General features: G+C 35.8%; 1 protein-coding gene across 1 annotated transcript; it reads left to right on the top strand.

The window, feature by feature from the left end:
* The first annotated feature begins 600 nt into the window (after positions 1-600).
* On the top strand, positions 601-1,940 carry LOC125497302 (uncharacterized). Its single transcript, XM_048643890.2, has 2 exons — positions 601-1,345; positions 1,429-1,940. Exons 1-2 carry the CDS (start codon positions 601-603, stop codon positions 1,902-1,904), a joined length of 1,221 nt encoding a protein of 406 aa, XP_048499847.1. The 3' UTR covers positions 1,905-1,940.
* Positions 1,941-20,321: the final 18,381 nt, after the last annotated feature.

Genomic DNA, 20,321 nt, shown 5'->3' with positions numbered 1-20,321 from the left:
TTCATGAAGCTTTTTCAAGTTGCTAAGAATTTCAGTTGCTATCATTGGTAATATAATAAAGCAGATCACCAAATAGTTAGTTACTGTTGTATGTACATTGAGGAAAATTTATGCTTATTCCAAATGAAAATTGCCAATCTTTTACCAGTTAGTTTTGTTAATCTGTTGCCAGATATACTATCTGTTTTGATATTTCCTTTTCATATGATTGGAGAATTCGACCTTAGTCCAGTGCTTTGTACTAGATAGTAGATACTAGATAAGCTTATATGCATAGTATCTTCCAAAATCAAATCCTATTTCAGAATCGATATGCTATCTGCTAATCAAGTGGTTATAATAAAGCAGATCATCAAATAGTTACTTCATTCACCTAGTGCAATTTACTATATTTACACGAGATTAAGTGCGGCTTCGAAGCTCCCTTAAACTCTTGGTTATTATGTGGTTTTGCATCATATATTCTTTCTTTCTTAATAATTTTTTTTTTCGTGAAAGTGCTTTAGTTTGGTGGTTGGTATATGTTTATGAATAGGTTTATGAATAGGTTTATGCTTCAATATTATATGATACTTGATATGTTACACAGAAATTTGAAAAATGTCGGATGAGGTGAGTATACAAGAGTCAAGGAAACGTGCAAGGGACAACGATGAAGATCTAGAGTTAGTTATCCTAGTTATAGGTTTTATTATAGTAGTTGTGGGGGCAAGGTATGGTCAACGATATAGGGTGAATGAAGTAACATGGAATGAGTGTGAGCGTGCACAAACAAGAGCTACATGGATGAATACTTTGAGGAATAATAGAATATGCCGTGCGCAATTGCGTCTCGACATACGTTGTTTTGAGAAGTTGTGTCATACATTACAATCAAAGGGGGACCTAATGACTACAAGAAATGTCACCATAAAAGAAATAGTTGCATTGTTTCTTCATGTCCTTGCACATGATTTGAAGAATAGAACAATGCAAGCCCTCTTTGCTCGTTCAGGAGAGACTATAAGCCGCCAATTTCATGTGGTTCTTCGATCTATGCTCAAAATAGGAAAGTATTATATCAAGCCAGTTGACCAAGGTATTAGCTATGACGGGGATAACAAGTGGAAGTGGTTTGAGGGAGTTCTTGGAGCTCTTGATGGGACAGACATTGATATGACGGTCCCTGTTGAGGATAGAGCTCGTTATCGAGATAGGAAGGGGGACATTAGCACTAATGTGCTAGCTTCATGTGATCCAAACCTTCGTTTCACATATGTTTTACCTGGTTGGGAAGGATCTGCATTTGACCCTCGTGTTCTTCGTGATGCTCTCCACAGGCCCAATGGTCTAAAAGTACCAAGAAGTAAGAGTTTATAACTTATTATCTTATAATTAGTTAATGACGTATAAAATCCAAAAGGATAATGTTAAATTTCTATGATGCAGATAGATATTTCCTTGTGGATTTGGGCTTTACAAATGGTGAAGGTTTCTTAGCTCCTTACAAAGGTACTCGGTACCACTTGAATTTGTGGCGAGGAAACACTCCCACGAATTACAAAGAGCTTTTTAACTTGCGTCATTCGTCTGCAAGGAATACAATTGAAAGGGCATTTGGACTATTAAAAAAACGTTGGGCTATACTTAGGGATCCTAGTTTCTTTGATAAAAAGACTCAAATTAGAATCATCAATGCTTGTTTCATTCTCCATAATTTCTTAAGGGAGGAAAATATGGAGGAAACAAGACTTATACATGAGGTAGACCAAGACTTACTTGATGCGGAGCCAAATGATGATATAGATGAAGATGATGATTTCATTTCAACCGCCCGGTCAACAAATGAGTGGAATAATTTTAGAGATGATCTTGCTAAGAAAATGTTCGAGGAGTATCAAGTGCGAAGGGTTCAAGCTATTTGAATATGTCCTTGTCCTTTTGTTTTTCTTAATTCTTATCAAAACATCTACTAAGTTGTAATCTTTTGGATCTATTTATATGACTATCTACTTTGTATTCTTACCAAGGTATTTAGTTTCTTTATAGTTCAATTAACTCTCCTAAATACAGGTTTTTCTCTCCCCCCACCCCCGTTATCATAGTTCTTGCTGTGGTTCAATTATCATAGTTCAGTACGAAATGTGTACTCTCAAATTAGTATGGAGGTTATAAATGCATGGTAGAACATATAAATGCATCAATGTACACTATAGTTTCATAGAAGCATATTATATCCTGTACTACTACTACTACTTTTCTCTAAGTCTCGATTTGTGTTTATTAAATACTTCATTTCTCCCTCGTACAAGATATAATGATGAAGTGATCACTTACATTGGGGAAGGTGCATTGTAAGGAACAAACAGAGAGATTATTGTAAGTTCACCTCTGACTAGATCTCACCTTTGTGTGTACGTGTTAAGCAGTAGTAGTAATGTTTAAAGATTTAAAGTATGTAAAAATTAGAATAGTAAACAAGGGGTTTACATGATCATCTGTGTAAAACAAAGTTAGCTTCAAACATTACTGCTTTGATGCTTGCGACAGCCATGAAATTGTCTCTCTCCTGAAAGGCTGAAACAGATGCTGTCACTGTTCTTTCATGTTATGAAATGTTTCTTCCAATGCCATTCCCTTCTGATTTTTATATATGCCCATATGAATTGCTGGAGTAGGCATTATCTTAGACATAATCTTTAGTAAAGTGAAGTGATTTTCATGTAGCTCATTACATAGAATTTAAACCTTTTGAATAGGCTGTTTGTATCATGCTTGAATGTATGAATTCTCCAGTGCAGTCACTCTCAACTCTCAAGGTCAGTCTTGGTCCATAAAAACTGAGCACATACGTCCTTCGTTTCATCCAGACACCTGAACAAACCTTCCAGAATTGCTTCTGTTCCTTCATTCAGAAGGTCTGTGAATGGTATCTGAGGCAATCTGTGAGGCTAATATGCAGATAATTGCTTCTATTATAATTTTCTGCCTTCAAGAAAATGTTTTCTTTTTTAGAATATTATTGCAACTGTGACATTTTTTTTTTGGTAGGAAAGAGAAAAGTTAGAATACTTCATAGTTAACGTTTACTATGTGTTTTGCGATATGTAGGAACAATGAATTCCAAAAGACAAGGCAAAAAACCTATGGGTCCTCCACGTAAACGGGGATATGTTGCGTGGAATCGCCAAATGGATGTGATTCTTACTTCCACATTATATGAGCAAATTAACGAAGGGAACAAGGGTGATGGGGATTTCAAGTCCCAAGCGTATCAAGCCGTGGTGGACAAATTAAGGGTTGAATTGAATATATCTGTGACTGTGGATCATGTTAGGAACCGAATTAGGGTTTGGAAGAGGCACTATGCTACTATTACTGAAATTCGAGCTTATACAAAATTCAAGTGGGATGAAGAAAAGAAGATGGTGGTGATCCCTCTAGAAGAGCTTGATGAATGGAAAAAGTATTGTCAGGTATGTTATGTCTTAATTTTTGTTTTGCAATTCATCTTATTAGTGATTAATATTAGAAACTGTGATAAAGAAAAAGAATGTTTACTAACACTCATAAATTATGTTCTGGCATTCTGTTTATAAGAACAGCTACTGGAAAGTTTACTCTTGTGTTTACTAATGACCTTATATATGGATATTAATGCTTGTTCACTTCTGGTGATCACCTCCTTCACTGATTATATATACTTATGTTAGTTGGACTGTTGGAGTATGATTCATGAAGGGGCTCAAGTTTACTTCTTAAGTAGTTGGTTAAGTTTAATTTGTAATAGCATGTGGAAACAATCCAAGCAAGTTTACAACTTGTTGCTTTAATTTATGTGCTATTATTATTAATTAATATAAACTATCTTGTGGTAAAATATTTTAGCTCAACCAGTGAACCTCTTACCGTGGTACCGAATTATCCTACATTCCAATGTAATTTTATACACTAGTACTGTTCTTATTCCTCCATATAAGCTGAACCAGTACGTTTTGTAGTGAAATGATTATGCAATTTAACTTTTGCTATTGTTTAATGTATAGGAAAATCCTAATGCATCTGGATACTTGAACAAGTGTATTGATAATTGGGACAACATAGTGACTTTGTTTGCTTTGGATAGAGCAACCGGTGATGGGGCTGAGCAACACGAAGAGTCTGCTGCTGCTATGGACACTGATATTGAAGGAGGGAGTACATCGGAGACTTCTTCCGTAGGGTCAAACAAGAAGCTCAAGAGGGATCGTCTTGCGGATGCTGTTAGTAGTTTTGCGGATTCTTTCAAAGAGTATGTGAGTAAAGCGCAAGGCCCTCCGAAACCGAGTTCCCAAGAGATATACGACGTAGTCTCTAGCGTTCTTGGGCTTTCGGGTCAATAAGTGCTTCAAGCTGTCAAGAGGTTTATGAATGGGCCGGTGAATGAGTTCGATATGTTAAAACATCTACCGGAGGAGCAAAAGTTAGACTGGATTTTATTATGTATTAGTGATTAGTAGTTCTATTTTGTTGGTTGTAGGATCGAATTACAATTCCAAACTTTAACTTGGTTTGCCAAACAGTATTTGAATTTGAAATTCAACATTTGAAATTGTACAACAACTTATTGAAATTTGAAATTCCAAATTTGAAATTCTTAAGTTTCCCAAACACTAGACTTGGAATTGAATTCCGGAAATTGGAATTCCGAAATTGAAATGTACTATTTGAAATGAAATATGGGTATCCAAACGCAACCTTATAAAATTCATAAATTTACGTGGAATTACTGTCGATCCCTCTTACAATAAGTTTTGTCCCAAAACTTGACACGAAAACTCACACCTTTTTGAAAGTTTTTAACTTGATTTTCGTTTGAGAAATACTTATGTCACATACACACTTTTACCAACTTAAAAATCACTTGTGTTGCTCATGAACACATTTTCCATGCGGAGAATTTATTTATTTTGCACATGTCAAATCACCAAAATGAGCATAAAAATAAGGTAAAAAGTGCGAATTTCTATCGCATTCAACCCCCCTTAAATAAAACGAGTTATGCCCTCGTAACTCACCTCAAGGAATAACTCAGGATACTTCTTGTTCATTTCATCTTCGGCTTCCCACCTTGCCTTTTCGGAAACATGGTTTGACCAAAGCACTTTCACGATATTTACATCCTTATCGCGTGTACTACGCACCTTTTTATCAAGAATTCTCACAGGCATTTCCTCATATGTGAGGCTACTATGAATCTAGATTCGTTCAGGCTCCAAAACACGGGGTTCATCAGGGATATATCTCTTAAGTTGGAAAATATGAAACACGTCGTGCAGTTTCTTAAACTTAATTGGTAAAGCCAACTTATACGCTACCTTCGCGATTCTTTGCAAAATCTCATATGGGCCAACATATTTAGCACTTAATTTTCCCTTTTTCCCAAATCTCATCACTCCCTTAGTTGGTGATACTTTCAAAAACACTTTATCACCTACTGCGAACTCATCTTCTCTTCGCTTTAAGTCTGCATAACTCTTCTGCCTATCTTGACCAGCTTGAATTCCAGCCTGAATCAACTATATTATCGCTAAAGTCATTCCAACAAATGGGACTTCTACACTTCCTTGCATACAATGCCTCAAAAGGAGTCATCTTGATGCTCGCATGATAACTATTATTGTACGAGAACTCAATGAAGTCCAATTGATCTTCCCAACTACCTTAGAAGTCAATTGTGCACGCTCTTAACATATCTTCCCAAGTCTGGTTAGTTCTTCCAGTCTGACTATCAGCTGTAGGGTGAAAAGGAGTGCCCATTTTCAATGTTGTCCTAAGATTCAATTTGAACTTTTACCAAAATTTCGAAAAGAATCTCGAATCATGATATGAAATTATATCTGTTGGGACCCTATTTAATCTAACTACATGCTATATATATGTCTTCACCAGTTGCTTCTTCTTCTTCTATGTCTCTTTGATTGAAATGAACACGACAGACTTTGTCAGGCAGTCCACAATAACCGAAATGGTATCGTTGTCGTTTCTCGTCTCCGGTAAAGCAGACACAAAATCCATTGAGATAGAATCCCACTTCCATCCAGGAACCTCTAAGGATTGAACCTTCCCCATTGGTCTCGTATGATCTATTTTCCTTTTTTGACAGGCTAGACACTTAGACTCAAATTCAGCGACCTCAAGCTTCATATTTAGCCACCAATAGATCTCCTTAAGATCATAATACAACTTGTCACCCTCAGGGTGCACGGAATATGGAGTATTATGCCCTTCATCCATAAGTCGGTCTCTTAAGCTCATTACAGTTTTGTGGTACACACCACTGGCCCTTGAACCTCAAACTTCCATCATCGTGAATCTTAAAGTCGACTTCCTTACCGTGATTCATTTTCTCCTTCATCTTATCTAGGTGCTTATCTTCAACTTGACCCTCTTTGATCTCGTTGAAAACTGACAACCCCAATGATAAAGCACTCAATCTTGCCTCGATCTCCCTAGGATTTAAAATTTCTAGGCTAAGCCTTTGCATATCTCGACACAATTGCGCAGGAACTACCAAGGCATTCATGCTATGGCTCGACTTCCTACTCAAAGGATCGGCAACTACATCCGCCTTCCCTTCATGGTACTGGATATCTAGGTCATAATCCTTGATCAACTCTAACCATCTCCTTTGTCTCATATTGAGATCTTTCTGGGTGAAAATGTACTTCAAGCTCTTATGGTCGGTAAAGATCTTCCAGGTTGCCCCATAAAGATAATGTCTCCAAATTGTTAAGGCAAACACGATAGTTGTAACACCCCGATAATTCTCTCTTTTTCAAAAATACTTTTCAAATATAAAACTAAAGAATCATCAAAGCATTATCGCCCGTGTGATAACATATCGGCTTATTTAGAATTTTATAGCGAAAAACATATAATTAACTTTAGAGTTGAAATAAAATAAACAACAAAGTAACTCTAAAACCAAACAACATTGTTAACTTTAATTTCAAACCAAACTTAAATATAAATATATCTACGATAAAACTATAAATATATCAATATGCTACACAAGCTCTCCATTCCCAAAATCCCATGATGCATCATCTGCACACTCGTAGATGTCAATGCACTAGAGAATCTGCTCACCAAGAATGGGTCATCACAGGATCAATAAGGCAAAACCATGATCAACACATACAAACAAAGCACATAGTCAGCAAAGTTGAGTACTACATAATAATAAATAAACATTCCTAACATGATACTAATAAATATTAAGCAGGGATAAATAACAACATAACAATCTGCATATAACTTTCACTGAACTAAACTTTAAAAACGTTTTTATTACTTTAATGGAATAGTCATTGGACCAAGTTGTCTAACTAAAAATTAGCCTTCACCTAGGAAGACGAAGTACGGGCGCGACTCCGTATTCCAAATGACCTACGATATCGAGGAACCTTTTAAATAAGAATCGTTATCAATCCGATTCTCAGAAAAAGTCATGGCACGCTCATCATGTACCCCAACTCCTGATTGTCCAACTTCAAACGTGCACCAGTCTAAAGTTTATCACTATCCAAGTTTCACTTTACATGATTTACCAATTATTACTTGTTATGACACACAAGCAATACATATAATATATAATCAAACATTCACAACTTTATTTCTTTTATCTTAGGATTAAATAAGTGATCATACAACTTACAACCCAAGATTAATTCATTCTATATTCTAATCCTTCTTATTTGTTGAACCTAGCCAACAACCTACTTACCTTTCAAAGGTATAAATTATCAACTTACCAAATAAGGCCCACAATCCTCATAGAGTAGTGAAAATAATAATATAAGGGAACACATGATTCAATCATGATCCAAACTAATAAATATCTTAATCCCCCCATGTTAATTAATAAATAAGGTTCCCAACCAACATACTTGCATCAATCTTCATACAAACATGATATAAATCTCATAATTAAATCTCATACTTAACATGTTCACACACAGGCATAGAACATGTAAAATCCAATCATATACCAATTATATATGAACTCGCAAGGTTCCTATACATGATACTACATAACTTTCCTTCCTAAAATCATGATACTACATTAAACAACACATAGGTATGTACGTACCTTGTGTAGACAAATTGATAGGCCACTTTAACAATTTTAGAAGTCGCCTACAGAGAAATCTTCGCCTAAAACAACCAATATAATTTTTAATCAGTACTCCAACTAAATTCCAATAACTTTAAAATACTTTAAATCTCCTTTGAAAATATTTAATAGTTGTTTTTATCATTAAAACTTCAATTACTTATACTTCCTAGCATAGTACTACTATACTAGTCATTAAAATCCATAAAACTCCATTAAAAACAACCTTTCTAAAATTTCAGCAACTTATAATTTATTAAAACTCCCTTTAAACATACATAAACATGCTTAGATTCATAAGTTTAATCAACTTCATAGTTTATAGCATGTTGCTATGATTTTCCAATCTTTAACACTCTAAAAGTCCATGCTTTGATAATTAAAATCCCAATTTAAACATAATAATCAAAATATGAATTTTTATTCTTTCAATACATAAATTATATAATCATAGATTCATCATTAAAACAGTGAATCAAAGCTTCTAATCATAATTAGTACTAAAACAAAACATAAAAACATAATCTTTAATCAAAACTTGTGGAAAAAGAAAAGTAATCAAACCAACACAAGAAGAAAGAACAAAAGGAAGGAGCACCAGCCAAGGACAACAGCAACGACGCAGCACGTGGTCGGCGGTGGTGGTATGGAGTTGGAGAATTTCTCGTTGAAGAAGAAAGTGTTTCTTGGAAGAGAAGAAAGTAAACAAGAGAAGGAAAAACATGAAGGAGAGGAAAAGACTAGGAGGTGGCCGACTTTTGTGAGAGGGAAAGAAAATTTGTGTGGGTAAAATATTTGGGTTCAAGATATTTATAGTTATGTTTTCCTTTTGGGCTTAGAAAAAGGCAATTGAGTTTTAAGTAGAGTTGAAGGATGAATATGATTGATGAATAAATCCTAACATCATTAGAAGTCCCTTTTCCTAGTCCAATTAGTATTTGGATTCCTCAAGCCCATTTAAATTCCTTTTTCAAATCAAAATAGCATTTTTAAATATTTTTCAAAGCATGCCTTAACAAAATATTTTAACTTCCTTAAATCCTTAAAATAATTTCTTTGACTTTCAATATTGTCAACCTTCTAAATGAATAAATAATTTTAAACTAAATTATATATATATATATATATATATATATATATATATATATATATATATATAATATATATATATATATATATATATATATATATATACAAGAATATATTTATAAAATCCATAAATTTATGGGGGAGCACAATAGCAACTAAATCTAAATCATGGGTAGGGTAATTAGCCTCATACGGTTTCAACTAATGTGATGCATAAGCGGTCATCTTCCTATTCTGCTGCAAAACACATCCCAAACCATTCTTTGAAACATCACTATACACCTCAAATCCCTCATTTCCATCAGGAAGGGTCAAAACAGGCGCAGAGGTTAAACGCTCCTTTAAAATCTGGAAAGCTTCCTCGCACTTCTCACTCAAATCAAATTTTGACTCTTTATTCATCAAATCGGTCATTGGCTTCAGTATCTTTGAGAAATGTCTCACAAATCTCCTATAATAGCCAGCTAGACCTAGAAAACTCCTGATATCTGACACATTATTTATAGTAGGCCACTCACTAACAGCTTGAATCTTAGCCGGATCTATAGAGACTCCTTCTTTAGACACATAGTGACCCAAAAATGCTACTTTCTCTAAACAAAACTCGCACATAGAGAACTTGGCATACAATTGATTCTTTCTAAGCGTCTCCAATATAATCCTCAAGTGCTCATCATGCTCTTCTTCACTTTTTGAATAAATCATAATATCATCAATGAACTTATAAAAGAACTCATGGAATATACTATTCATCAAATCCATAAATATGGCTGGAGCATAGGTCAATCCAAATGACATTACAGTGAACTCATAATGACCATAACGTGTCCTAAACGTAGTCTTAGGTATATCCTTATCTGCTACCCTCAACTAGTGATACCCCGAACGCAAATCAATCTCCGAGAACATGTTTGCCCCATTAAACTGGTCAAATAGGTCATCATTCCTAGGGAAACTTGTTCTTAATGGCTACATTGTTCAACTCCCTATAGTCGATGCACAATCTCATACTCCCATATTTCTTCTTCACAAACAACATAGGAGCTCCCCAAGGCGACACACTAGGCCTAATATAACCCTTATCTACCAGCTCTTCTAACTGCATCTTCAACTCACTCATCTCAGAAGGTGCCATTCTATAAAGTGCCTTCGATATAGGTGTGGTTCCAGAAACTAAGTCTATGGTGAACTCAAAAGCTATAGTAGGCGGCATCCCCAAAATCTCACTCAAAACATCCATAAACTCATTCATGATTGGAACATCGTCGATCTTCAATCCAACCTCTTTACTCATACCATGCACCCTATAGAAAAATAGCTTACACCTCTGCTTCATCAACTTCTTCACTTGGATTGCAGAAAAAACCCCAAGTTCTTAGGCTTCCCAAAACGTCGATACGAAGTCAACTTTCCCAAACGGCTTCTCAACACTACTATTTGAGCTTCACAGTCTATTTTGGCCTTGTAGAAACCCAATGAATTCATCCTAAGAATAACATATAAGTCTCCCAAATTGAATTCTATAAAACTAGAAGGAAATACACTCTCCCCTATCTTCAGTCGCAAATCTTTAAACAACTTGGTGCACATATAACCTCTCCAATAGGTATATTGATAGGTAAATCAATCACCTTAAAATCTACCAATCCCAGACTCTACGAAACAAACGAATAAGTCAACCCAGAATCAAATAACGCTTTCACGAGAACAGTCAATTGAAAAAGTATCGAAATCTACGTCGGTAGATCGTTTAGCTTCATTGTGACTCACGAATAGTTTACCCGGAGCCTTATTTTGGTTGTTGTTCTCATCAGTTAGGCTTAATGTAGCTTCCTTGATTGTTCTGTGACCCTACAGGCTTAGAACCTTGATTTCTTGACTGGTCGAACCCAAATCTGGTTACCACTCCCATTACCATTTTGCTCTTTCTTTTGCTTGGTGAAACACTCATACTCCCTATGCGCCTTCTTCTAGCAGTAGTTACAAGTTACTAGGTCTCCATTGTAGTCTCTACCAGGGTGGTTCATACTGCACCTCTTACAATGGTAAACCCTCTCAGACTGGCCCTTATGGTTGTAGTCCTAACCATTTCTTTCTTGAAAATTCCCATTCCCATATATGCTCTTCTTGAAATTCCCTTGATTTCCTCCAGCATTGAAATCCTTTATCTTCTCACCTACTACAACATTCTTCTTATCACACCTCGATTGAAGACCATTAGAGGTGTTCAACGGGCTAGGGTCCGTTTTCAGCCCTCACTCAGCCCGTTCATAAAAGGGCTGGGCTCAAAATGGGTCGGATGGAAAATGGGTTATAATAAAAATGAAAAGGGTTGGGTTTTAAATGGGTTGTATTAAAAAATAAATGGGTTGTACTAAAAAATAAAAGGGCTAGGTTTAATCATGTTATTCTCTCTCCTTTCCATTACCGCGTTCTGTTATTTTTTTCCCCAAAATTAAACCCTAAAAAATTTTGCCCCAAATTTCCCCCAAAATCATAAACCCTAAAATTCTTTCTCCTCTTCTTTTCTCCGATTTTTTTCGTTCCCCCATTTTCTGTAACTCTAACCCTAAATTAAAACCGTAAGAAGCTTAAATTTTGAGGGAAACAAAGCTGGAGAACAGATGAATCAAAACTTTTAAAAATACTATTGATTGCGACGAAATACGACAAGTTTGTGTTCTTTGGGATCATTGACCATAGAGAGAAACTATTCTTATGAAGATTAAAATGAATCAGAAAACCTGAATTTCTATTTTTTGCCATCAAGGGTACGTACATCTCATTTGTTGTTTATAATTTAAGTTTGAATTAACTAATTATCGGCTTAAGCTTTTTTTTTTTTTTGCAAATAATTTTATCGTTTTGGCTGTAGAATGTGTTGTTCGGATTTTCCTCACAAAAAGTAATCGAGGACAATGTTCTTAATCAGTAATGTATCCATGGATTTTAAACTTCCAAATTCGGTGTTTTTGAAAGGGTATAGCTTTGTGTTTTTCTTTGTGGAATTATGCCTACTACATGTTCGATGAAATTACACTAGTTTTGCTCTGTCCAGTTTCATGATATTGGTATTGAACACTAAAAAGGGTATAGCTTCAAAATTTGAGACAGTGGAGACAATGAAGACACTGAAAAAGGCTGCTTAAGGGCTTTCAAAATGGTGAAAGAAGGGTCAGACAACAAAGAATTGCGCTATTTGAAAATTGAGATTCAAGCTCTTTTCTTTTTTGCACTGAGGTGTGCCAAAGATATGTTGAAAGAAGGGTCTGACAACAAAGAATTGCTAGACAAGATCATTGAAAAGATCAAAGCACTAAATTTCACATTCGAACCTACTATTGGCTTGATTATACCTAGTTGAACAATATAAATCGCTATCGAACAGAATAATACTCTCATACTGCTCTAAACAAGTTTATCTCTGTAATGTAAATTTAGACTATTTTATCCTAATTTGTATGATATTTTCACTATTCAAAAGTGGGTGTTTATGTAGGGATATGGATACATGACTACATCTTGGTTTGAATGTGCATTTGATAGGCACTCTTTAAAACTAAAGTGATAACTTCTGAAATGAAATATGTTAAATGGGTCGGTCCGGCACTCCGGCTGGGCTTAAAGGAACCTGATCCAGCCAGGTCCGTTTAATTTATATAGTGGGCCCGGCTCGGCCTGAAACCGGCCCGTTGGGCACCTCAAAAGACCATAAATATGGGCTGCTCTTCCATACACAATGTCTATAGATGAAAAAGTTTCACCACCTAACCCTAACTGGATTTCCTCAGTTAAACCTTGCTCAAAAGTTTTGAGCCTTTAACTCATCAGTGGCTACTGACTCAGGTGCAAACCTCGAAAATGCTATGAACTTACTATAGTACTTAGAGATGGTCATGCATCCCATCCAAAGGTCGATATATTCCTGGGCCTTCTGTTTCCTCATAAAAGTAGGGTAAAACTTTCCTTTTAAAACAGTATCAAAGGAATCCCAATTAAATCCCTCAACAACATTCAGTCTAGCCCTATTTTTTCTCCACCACAAATCAGCCTCATCTTTCATATACAATACAAATTGACTTACTCTCAAACCCTCTGGATAGTTCACACCCCCTAAAAATCTTTTCAAACTTAATCCAACTATTTAAGAAGGTAGGATCAGCTTGCCCCTTAAAGTATGGTGGCTTAACTTTGGCTAGTCTCTCAAACATGTCCCCAGCAGAATCGGGATGCTCAGCTCCTTCTTGAGTCAGTTTCTCCGCCAATAGGTGGATAGCAGAAGTTATATCATTACCGTTGTTAGCCATTCTACTACGTGACTTGATATTAACTTAACTCTACTTTAGGTTTCGATACACAACTTACATGTCATTCTTTAGGAAGGCAACATTTGATTTGACCATACAAGATCGCATCATTGTATAATTCTGCATGAAGTAATCATAATACCACATAATAACTTATAATCAATCATATAATCATTCATGAATTATATTCACATCAAGAATAAACACATGTGAGGGTCAATTAAAATTCAATCATAACAAATAAATAAAAATATTCTCATTCACGTCCTATTTTTTTTTCTTTTGCTCACTTGGATAATTAAATATTTGTTTTTTATTGCTCAAAAGATGCTACTAACATTTTTTCCAATCCATAATATTGAAATCTTCCTAAATAAATTAAAGATACTAAGAAATAAATTTAAACCATTGCTTGACTAATTATCCAACATTTATTCTCAAAGCATAAATACATAGGTAAGTAATCTAGAGAGATACATTATCAATCCTGTCCTTAATTTCATTGTATTTTTCTGGAGTGAAAAATTCATCTTCAAAATCTTCAACGTACTCAGTGTTATAGTAGTAGCATCTTCTAGTCCTAGTAGATCTTCGTATCTTCTTAGGCTAAGGCTCATCCTCTTTTGACTCAAAATCAATCTTAGATCCCATAACAACATGGTAGATGTTCATCCTGGTCCGTCCTCTAGCACAATCAAACTCATGAAGAACCTCATCATCACTGTGTGGCATACCTACTGTTAGGATCCTACGCATGATGACTTCTATGCTAGTGTAGCTATCACAGTCAGACTCATATCCTCCATCATCCTTATCATCACTTAGTACAATAGGGTTGTAGTAGCTTCCTACTCTAGTAGTTTCCCTATTAGTCATATTTCTAGGTCCGTTTACTTAAGCACACACCATCTATGAATAAATGATACCTCACTTAGTGTATAATCCCAACAATAAACAATAAGAAAAACAACAATAATAAAGCATATGAATAACATAAACAGATAGCAGGGAAGAATATAATCATATTTAACTAACTATTTAATCCAGACATATTTTTTTTTTTGGGGGTGGGGGGGGGGGGATTTAATGCAGACATATAATATTTTTATCCTAGATGCCCTTCCTTTACTACCCATCTCTCACAAAATAATAATGAAATCAAAATAAACTAGAAGTATTAAAATAAATAAATAAATAGTTAATATATAAGTTTCGAATATACAAAAGAAACAAAAAAGAAGTTGGAATTTCGATTCAAAAAAAAATAAAAATAGGACACGGTGATCAATCCGGTCCCAATAAAAGCCATGAGCTACCACCATATACTCCAACTCATACTTGTCCAACACTTCAGACATGAACAATTCTAAAGCTATTGCTATCCACATTTCACTTTACATGATTAATAATTTATTCACTTGTTATGACTTACAAGTAGGACAAATAATATAAACAACAAACAATTATAAACTTTCATTTTTATCTTAGGATTCGATAAGGTAATCAACAATAACTTAACAACCCAAGATTAATTCCATCTTTAATCCACAATTTTCTGTTATCCGTTGACCTGAATCAACAACCAACCAACCTTCCATAGGTATAATGATCAATTTACCAAATAAGGCCCTCAGTCCTCATAAAGTAATCAAATAATTCAAAGGGAACAAGATGATTCAATCATGATCCAGACCAACATATATATTAATCCCTCATATAAATAATAAAATAAAGTTCTCAAATCCCATATGCTTGCATCAATCTTCCATACAAACATACTATAAATATCATAACCAACATGTTTCACACAACAGCATAAAACATGCAACTCCAACTTAATAGAATTCACATATGAACTAAAAAAAGTTCCCTATACATGATATTAAATAAATCTCGTCCTTAGGACATGATATTAATGCATTCATCACATAGGTATTTACGTACCTTGTTTAGACAAATCGAGAGGCCACTTTCACAACCCTAAAAGTCGCCTAAAGAGAATTCTCCGCCTAAAACAACCCACATAAATCCACAATAATCAATACTTTATAAATTTACGGCACTACTAAAATACTTCAAACCCTTATTAAAAGTGCTTAAAAACCTTTCCCATCATTAAAACTTAATTACTAAAACCTCCTAGTATAGTATTACTAGACTAGTTGTTAAAACTCTAAAAAACTCAAGTTTAAATCACTAGTAGAAAAAAGCAGTAGGGCTGCGCTGAAAATGGCATGTAGGGCTGCGCTTTTTGAGGGCAGCCCTTTCCATCGCAGCCCTTCACTATTCAAGTAGGTCTGCGCTAGTAAAGCGCAGCCCTTCCTAGCTGGAAGGGCTGCGCCTTCTTCACTAGCGCAACCCTTCTAAGTTTAGAAGGGCAGCCCTTCTAAGAAGAAGGGCTGCGCTAGTGAAGAACTAGCGCAACCCTTCACTAATTTTTTTTTTTTGCGTGCACACAGCCTGCACATACACAGCAGCACAGCCTGCACACACACAGCAGCCCCACCCCCACCCAAAACCTCCCTTGGACAAAAAAAAATTGCAAATTGCAATACGATAATATATGACAAGTGGAGAAAGGTAATAATTAACTTCAAATATATTAATTTTAATAATGTAAAAAGTGTACATAGGATTGATAGAAACTAGTACATTGTTGGAGCTAAATCTCATCCTATGCAATCATCGGTAATGTGGGACGCCAACTTATCCCGAACTTCGTCAATTTCTTCTTTGGTGAAGTTCCTCAAACGTGGTATGGAATTCGTATAAACCTTGCAAAACAACCAAGGAATAAACACATATAGAAAAATTCAATCATTTTACCGTAGTTGGTAATTCTAAAAATGACATATACCTTCCCGAAATGGAATCAAAATCAAATGCAAGCCTAAAAGTCTACACACTAGTTATAATATATCTCATATAATCATGTTCAAAGAAAAGTTGGGGTTAAATGACTTAATAAGTACATTTTGGGAGCGAAAAAGCCAAAATAGGCCGGAAATGGCCTTTTTGTTCCCGAAATGCAACCAACAACAAATGCAAGCCTAAGAATCTACATACTAGTTATATTATGCCTCATATAATCATATTCAAAGAGAATTTGGGGTTAAATCACTTCATAAGTACATTTTGGGAGCGAAAAAGCCAAAATAGGCCAAAATAGGCCGGAAATGGCCTTTTCGTTCCCGAAATGCAACCAACAACAAATGGAAGCCTAAGAATCTACATACTAGTTATATTATGCCTCATATAATCATGTTCAAAGAGAATTTGGGGTTAAATCACTTCATAAGTACATTTTGGGAGCGAAAAGGCCAAAATATGCCAAAAAAGGCCGGAAATGGCCTTTTCGTTCCCGAAATGCAACCAACAACAAATTAAAACCTAAGAATCTACATACTAGTTATAATATGCCTCATATAATCATGTTCAAAGAGAATTTGGGGTTAAATCACTTCAGAAGTACATTTTGGGAACGAAAAGGCCAAAATAGGCCGGAAATGGCCTTTTCGTTTCCGAAATGCAACCAACAACAAATTAAAACCTAATAATCTACATACTAGTAATAATATGCCTCATATAATCATTTTCAAAGAGAATTTGGGGTTAAATCACTTCATAAGTACATTTTGGGAGCGAAAAGGCCAAAATATGCCAAAAAAGGCCGGAAATGGCCTTTTCGTTCCCGAAATGCAACCAACAACAAATTAAACCTAAGAATCTACATACTAGTTATAATATGCCTCATATAATCATGTTCAAAGAGAATTTGGGGTTAAATCACTTCAGAAGTACATTTTGGGAACGAAAAGGCCAAAATAGGCCGGAAATGGCCTTTTCGTTTCCGAAATGCAACCAACAACAAATTAAACCTAAGAATCTACATACTAGTTATAATATGCCTCATATAATCATGTTCAAAGAGAATTTGGGGTTAAATCACTTCAGAAGTACATTTTGGGAACGAAAAGGCCAAAATTGGCCGGAAATGGCCTTTTCGTTTCCGAAATGCAACCAACAACAAATTAAAACTAATAATCTACATACTAGTTATAATATGCTCATATAATCATGTTCAAAGAGAATTTGGGGTTAAATCACTTCATAAGTACATTTTGGGAGCGAAAAGGCCAAAATAGGCCAAAATAGGCCGGAAATGGCCTTTTCGTTCCCGAAATGCAACCAACAACAAATTAAAACCTAAGAATCTACATACTAGTTATAATATGCCTCATATAATCATGTTCAAAGAGAATTTGAGGTTAAATCACTTCATAACTACATTTTGGGAGCGAAAACGCCAAAATAGGCCAAAATAGGCCGGAAATGGCCTTTTCGTTCCCGAAATGCAACCAACAACAAATTAAAGCCTAAGAATCTACATACTAGTTATAATATGCCTCATATAATCATGTTGAAAGAGAATTTGAGGTTAAATCACTTCATAACGACATTTTGGGAGCGAAAAGGCCAAAATAGGCCGGAAATGGCCTTTTCGTTCCCGAAATGCAACCAACAACAAATTAAAGCCTAAAAATCTACATACTAGTTACATTATACATCATATAATCATGTTCAAAGAAAACTTGGGGTTAAATCACTTCATAAGTACATTTTGGGAGCGAAAAGACCAAAATAGTTACAAATTGGAGAAATTACACAGACCTGAGTTTATGTCTCATGATTTATTGAGCTTCCGCCTTTTCTTAGGATCCTCAAGTACATGTATCCCTTCCGTGTGATCTACACGCATATAATTCTCCGACATATTTACATCATCTTCCACAGAATTTCAGGATAGGTAAAGGGGGGAGGTCCTCAAATGCATCATATTCTTCCTCATTATCAACATCACCAATACGAGGATACTCCTTTTACCAGGTACAACAATTGACCACTTATGATCAGCAGGATCAGTTACAAAAAATACTTGCTTGACTTGTGATGCAATTACAAATGGCTCCTCAGTTTCACGTAGACGACTAAGGTCAACAAGGGTGAAACCGCAAGGATCATCGTTTCTTACACAACGTCGATTATTGTCAACCCACGTGCAACAAAGAGGCAAATATTAAAAGTACAGTAGTCCAGCTCCCAGATTTCTTGTATTCGCCCATAATAGTTCTTTCAGCATGTACAGGCGACTTATCTTTCGAGCTTGCATATTGTGTAGACGACGCCACAAGTGAAACACCACTATTTTGTTCGATCTTGACTTGAGATCTTGACGTTCAGTCCAAAACGTATACCCATTAATATCATAACCCTCATAAGAGCGTACAGCTTCACGAGGACCAAATGCTAACCACTTGACTGTTTCAGGAACACTTTCATCCAAATCATTGAGTACTCGTTTATGAAACCAATCAATGAAAGTCTTGTTATGCATTTGCGTCAATGCCCTCACTCCTTTTCCAGGATTGCTAACACGTAATTCCTCCATATGTTCACTTAAATAAGGATGGACATCTGGTACGTGATGCAATACAAATAAGTGAGCTTGTTTACGCTTTTCTACGGAAGGTGTGATCAATTTTGAACCAATTGTACCCTTGCCCTCAAGTCTGCCCTCGTGTCGGGATGTCGGAAGTCCAACAGGATCAACACTAGCAAAATACTCAGCCACAAAATTACTGATCTCTTCACCCACAATCCCTTGAATTATACTACCTTCTGGTTGTGCAGGATTACGAACTTTATCTCTCAAAAGGATAGCACCACCTCAAAAACACTGGACCACACAGCTTAATTTCTCGAACTAGATGGACAATGAGATGGACCATAATGTCAAAGAATGCGGGGGGGGAAATACATCTCAAATTTGCATAGAGTTTCAACTACTCTAGACTGCAAGGAATCGAGGGTCGACGGGTCTAGGACTTTGCTGCAGATTGAATGAAAAAATGAACACAGTTCTGTAATGGTGTGCCTCACATGCTTTGGAAGTATCCCACGAATTGCAATCGGTAAGAATACTTGCATCATGACATGACAATCGTGCGATTTCATACTCGATAACTTCAACTCACCATTTAAAGTAACAAAGCTTCATATTCGATGAGTAGCCAGTAGGGACCTTAATGCCATACAATGACTCGCAAAAAATCCGTTTCTCTGCACGCGACATCGTGTAGCAAGCTGGTGGCAAATAATTCTTCTCCGAATCCTCCACCTTTTTACTTTTCTGAGTTTCATCATCAACACTTTCCTCCCCTCTTTTCTTCTTCCTTCGTCCCTTTTCTGAGCCCACAACTCTGGTCGAATCCCCTCTTTTTCCAAGTAAATCGTGACGCCTTAACATCTTTTGTCTTGCCCGGAATATTCATAAGTGTCGCGATAATAGCTTCACAAACATTCTTCTCTATGTGCATGACATCCAAACAATGTCTGACCTTTAGATCTTTCCAATATGGGAGTTTCCAAAAAATGGACTGTTTTTTCCATAATCCTGTAGGTCTATCAACCTCACTAGCAGGTTTACCAAAGACTGTTTCAATGCCCTTCACCTGATTATAAACTTCAGTACCAGTTAATGGTCTATGAGCAACTTCTCCTCAACCGTCCCATCGAATGCCTTCTTCTTAAACCGATAGGGATGGTCGCGGCTTAGGAGCCTTCGTGTGCGCATATACACATGTTTGCAGCCCTTAAGGTGTGTAGATTTCATGTCATCTAAACAAATCGGGCAAGGTTGTTTTCCTTTAGTCTTATACCCAGATAAGTTCCCATAAGCTGGATAATCGTTCATAGTACAAAAAAGCATGGCACGCAGAGTGAACATC

The sequence above is a fragment of the Beta vulgaris genome, chromosome 5, assembly GCF_026745355.1.
Source record: "Beta vulgaris subsp. vulgaris cultivar EL10 chromosome 5, EL10.2, whole genome shotgun sequence".
NCBI lineage: Eukaryota > Viridiplantae > Streptophyta > Magnoliopsida > Caryophyllales > Amaranthaceae > Beta > Beta vulgaris.
This window is presented reverse-complemented; position numbering and strand designations above follow the sequence as displayed.

What these genes read in the sequence shown, in the direction of transcription:
- LOC125497302 (XM_048643890.2), top strand. Translation starts at nt 601, where the DNA reads ATGTCGGATGAGGTGAGTATACAAGAGTCAAGGAAACGTGCAAGGGAC. An exon ending in TGGTCTAAAAGTACCAAGAA is followed by an intron (nt 1,346 to 1,428) that starts GTAAGAGTTTAT and finishes TCTATGATGCAG; the next exon opens with ATAGATATTTCCTTGTGGAT.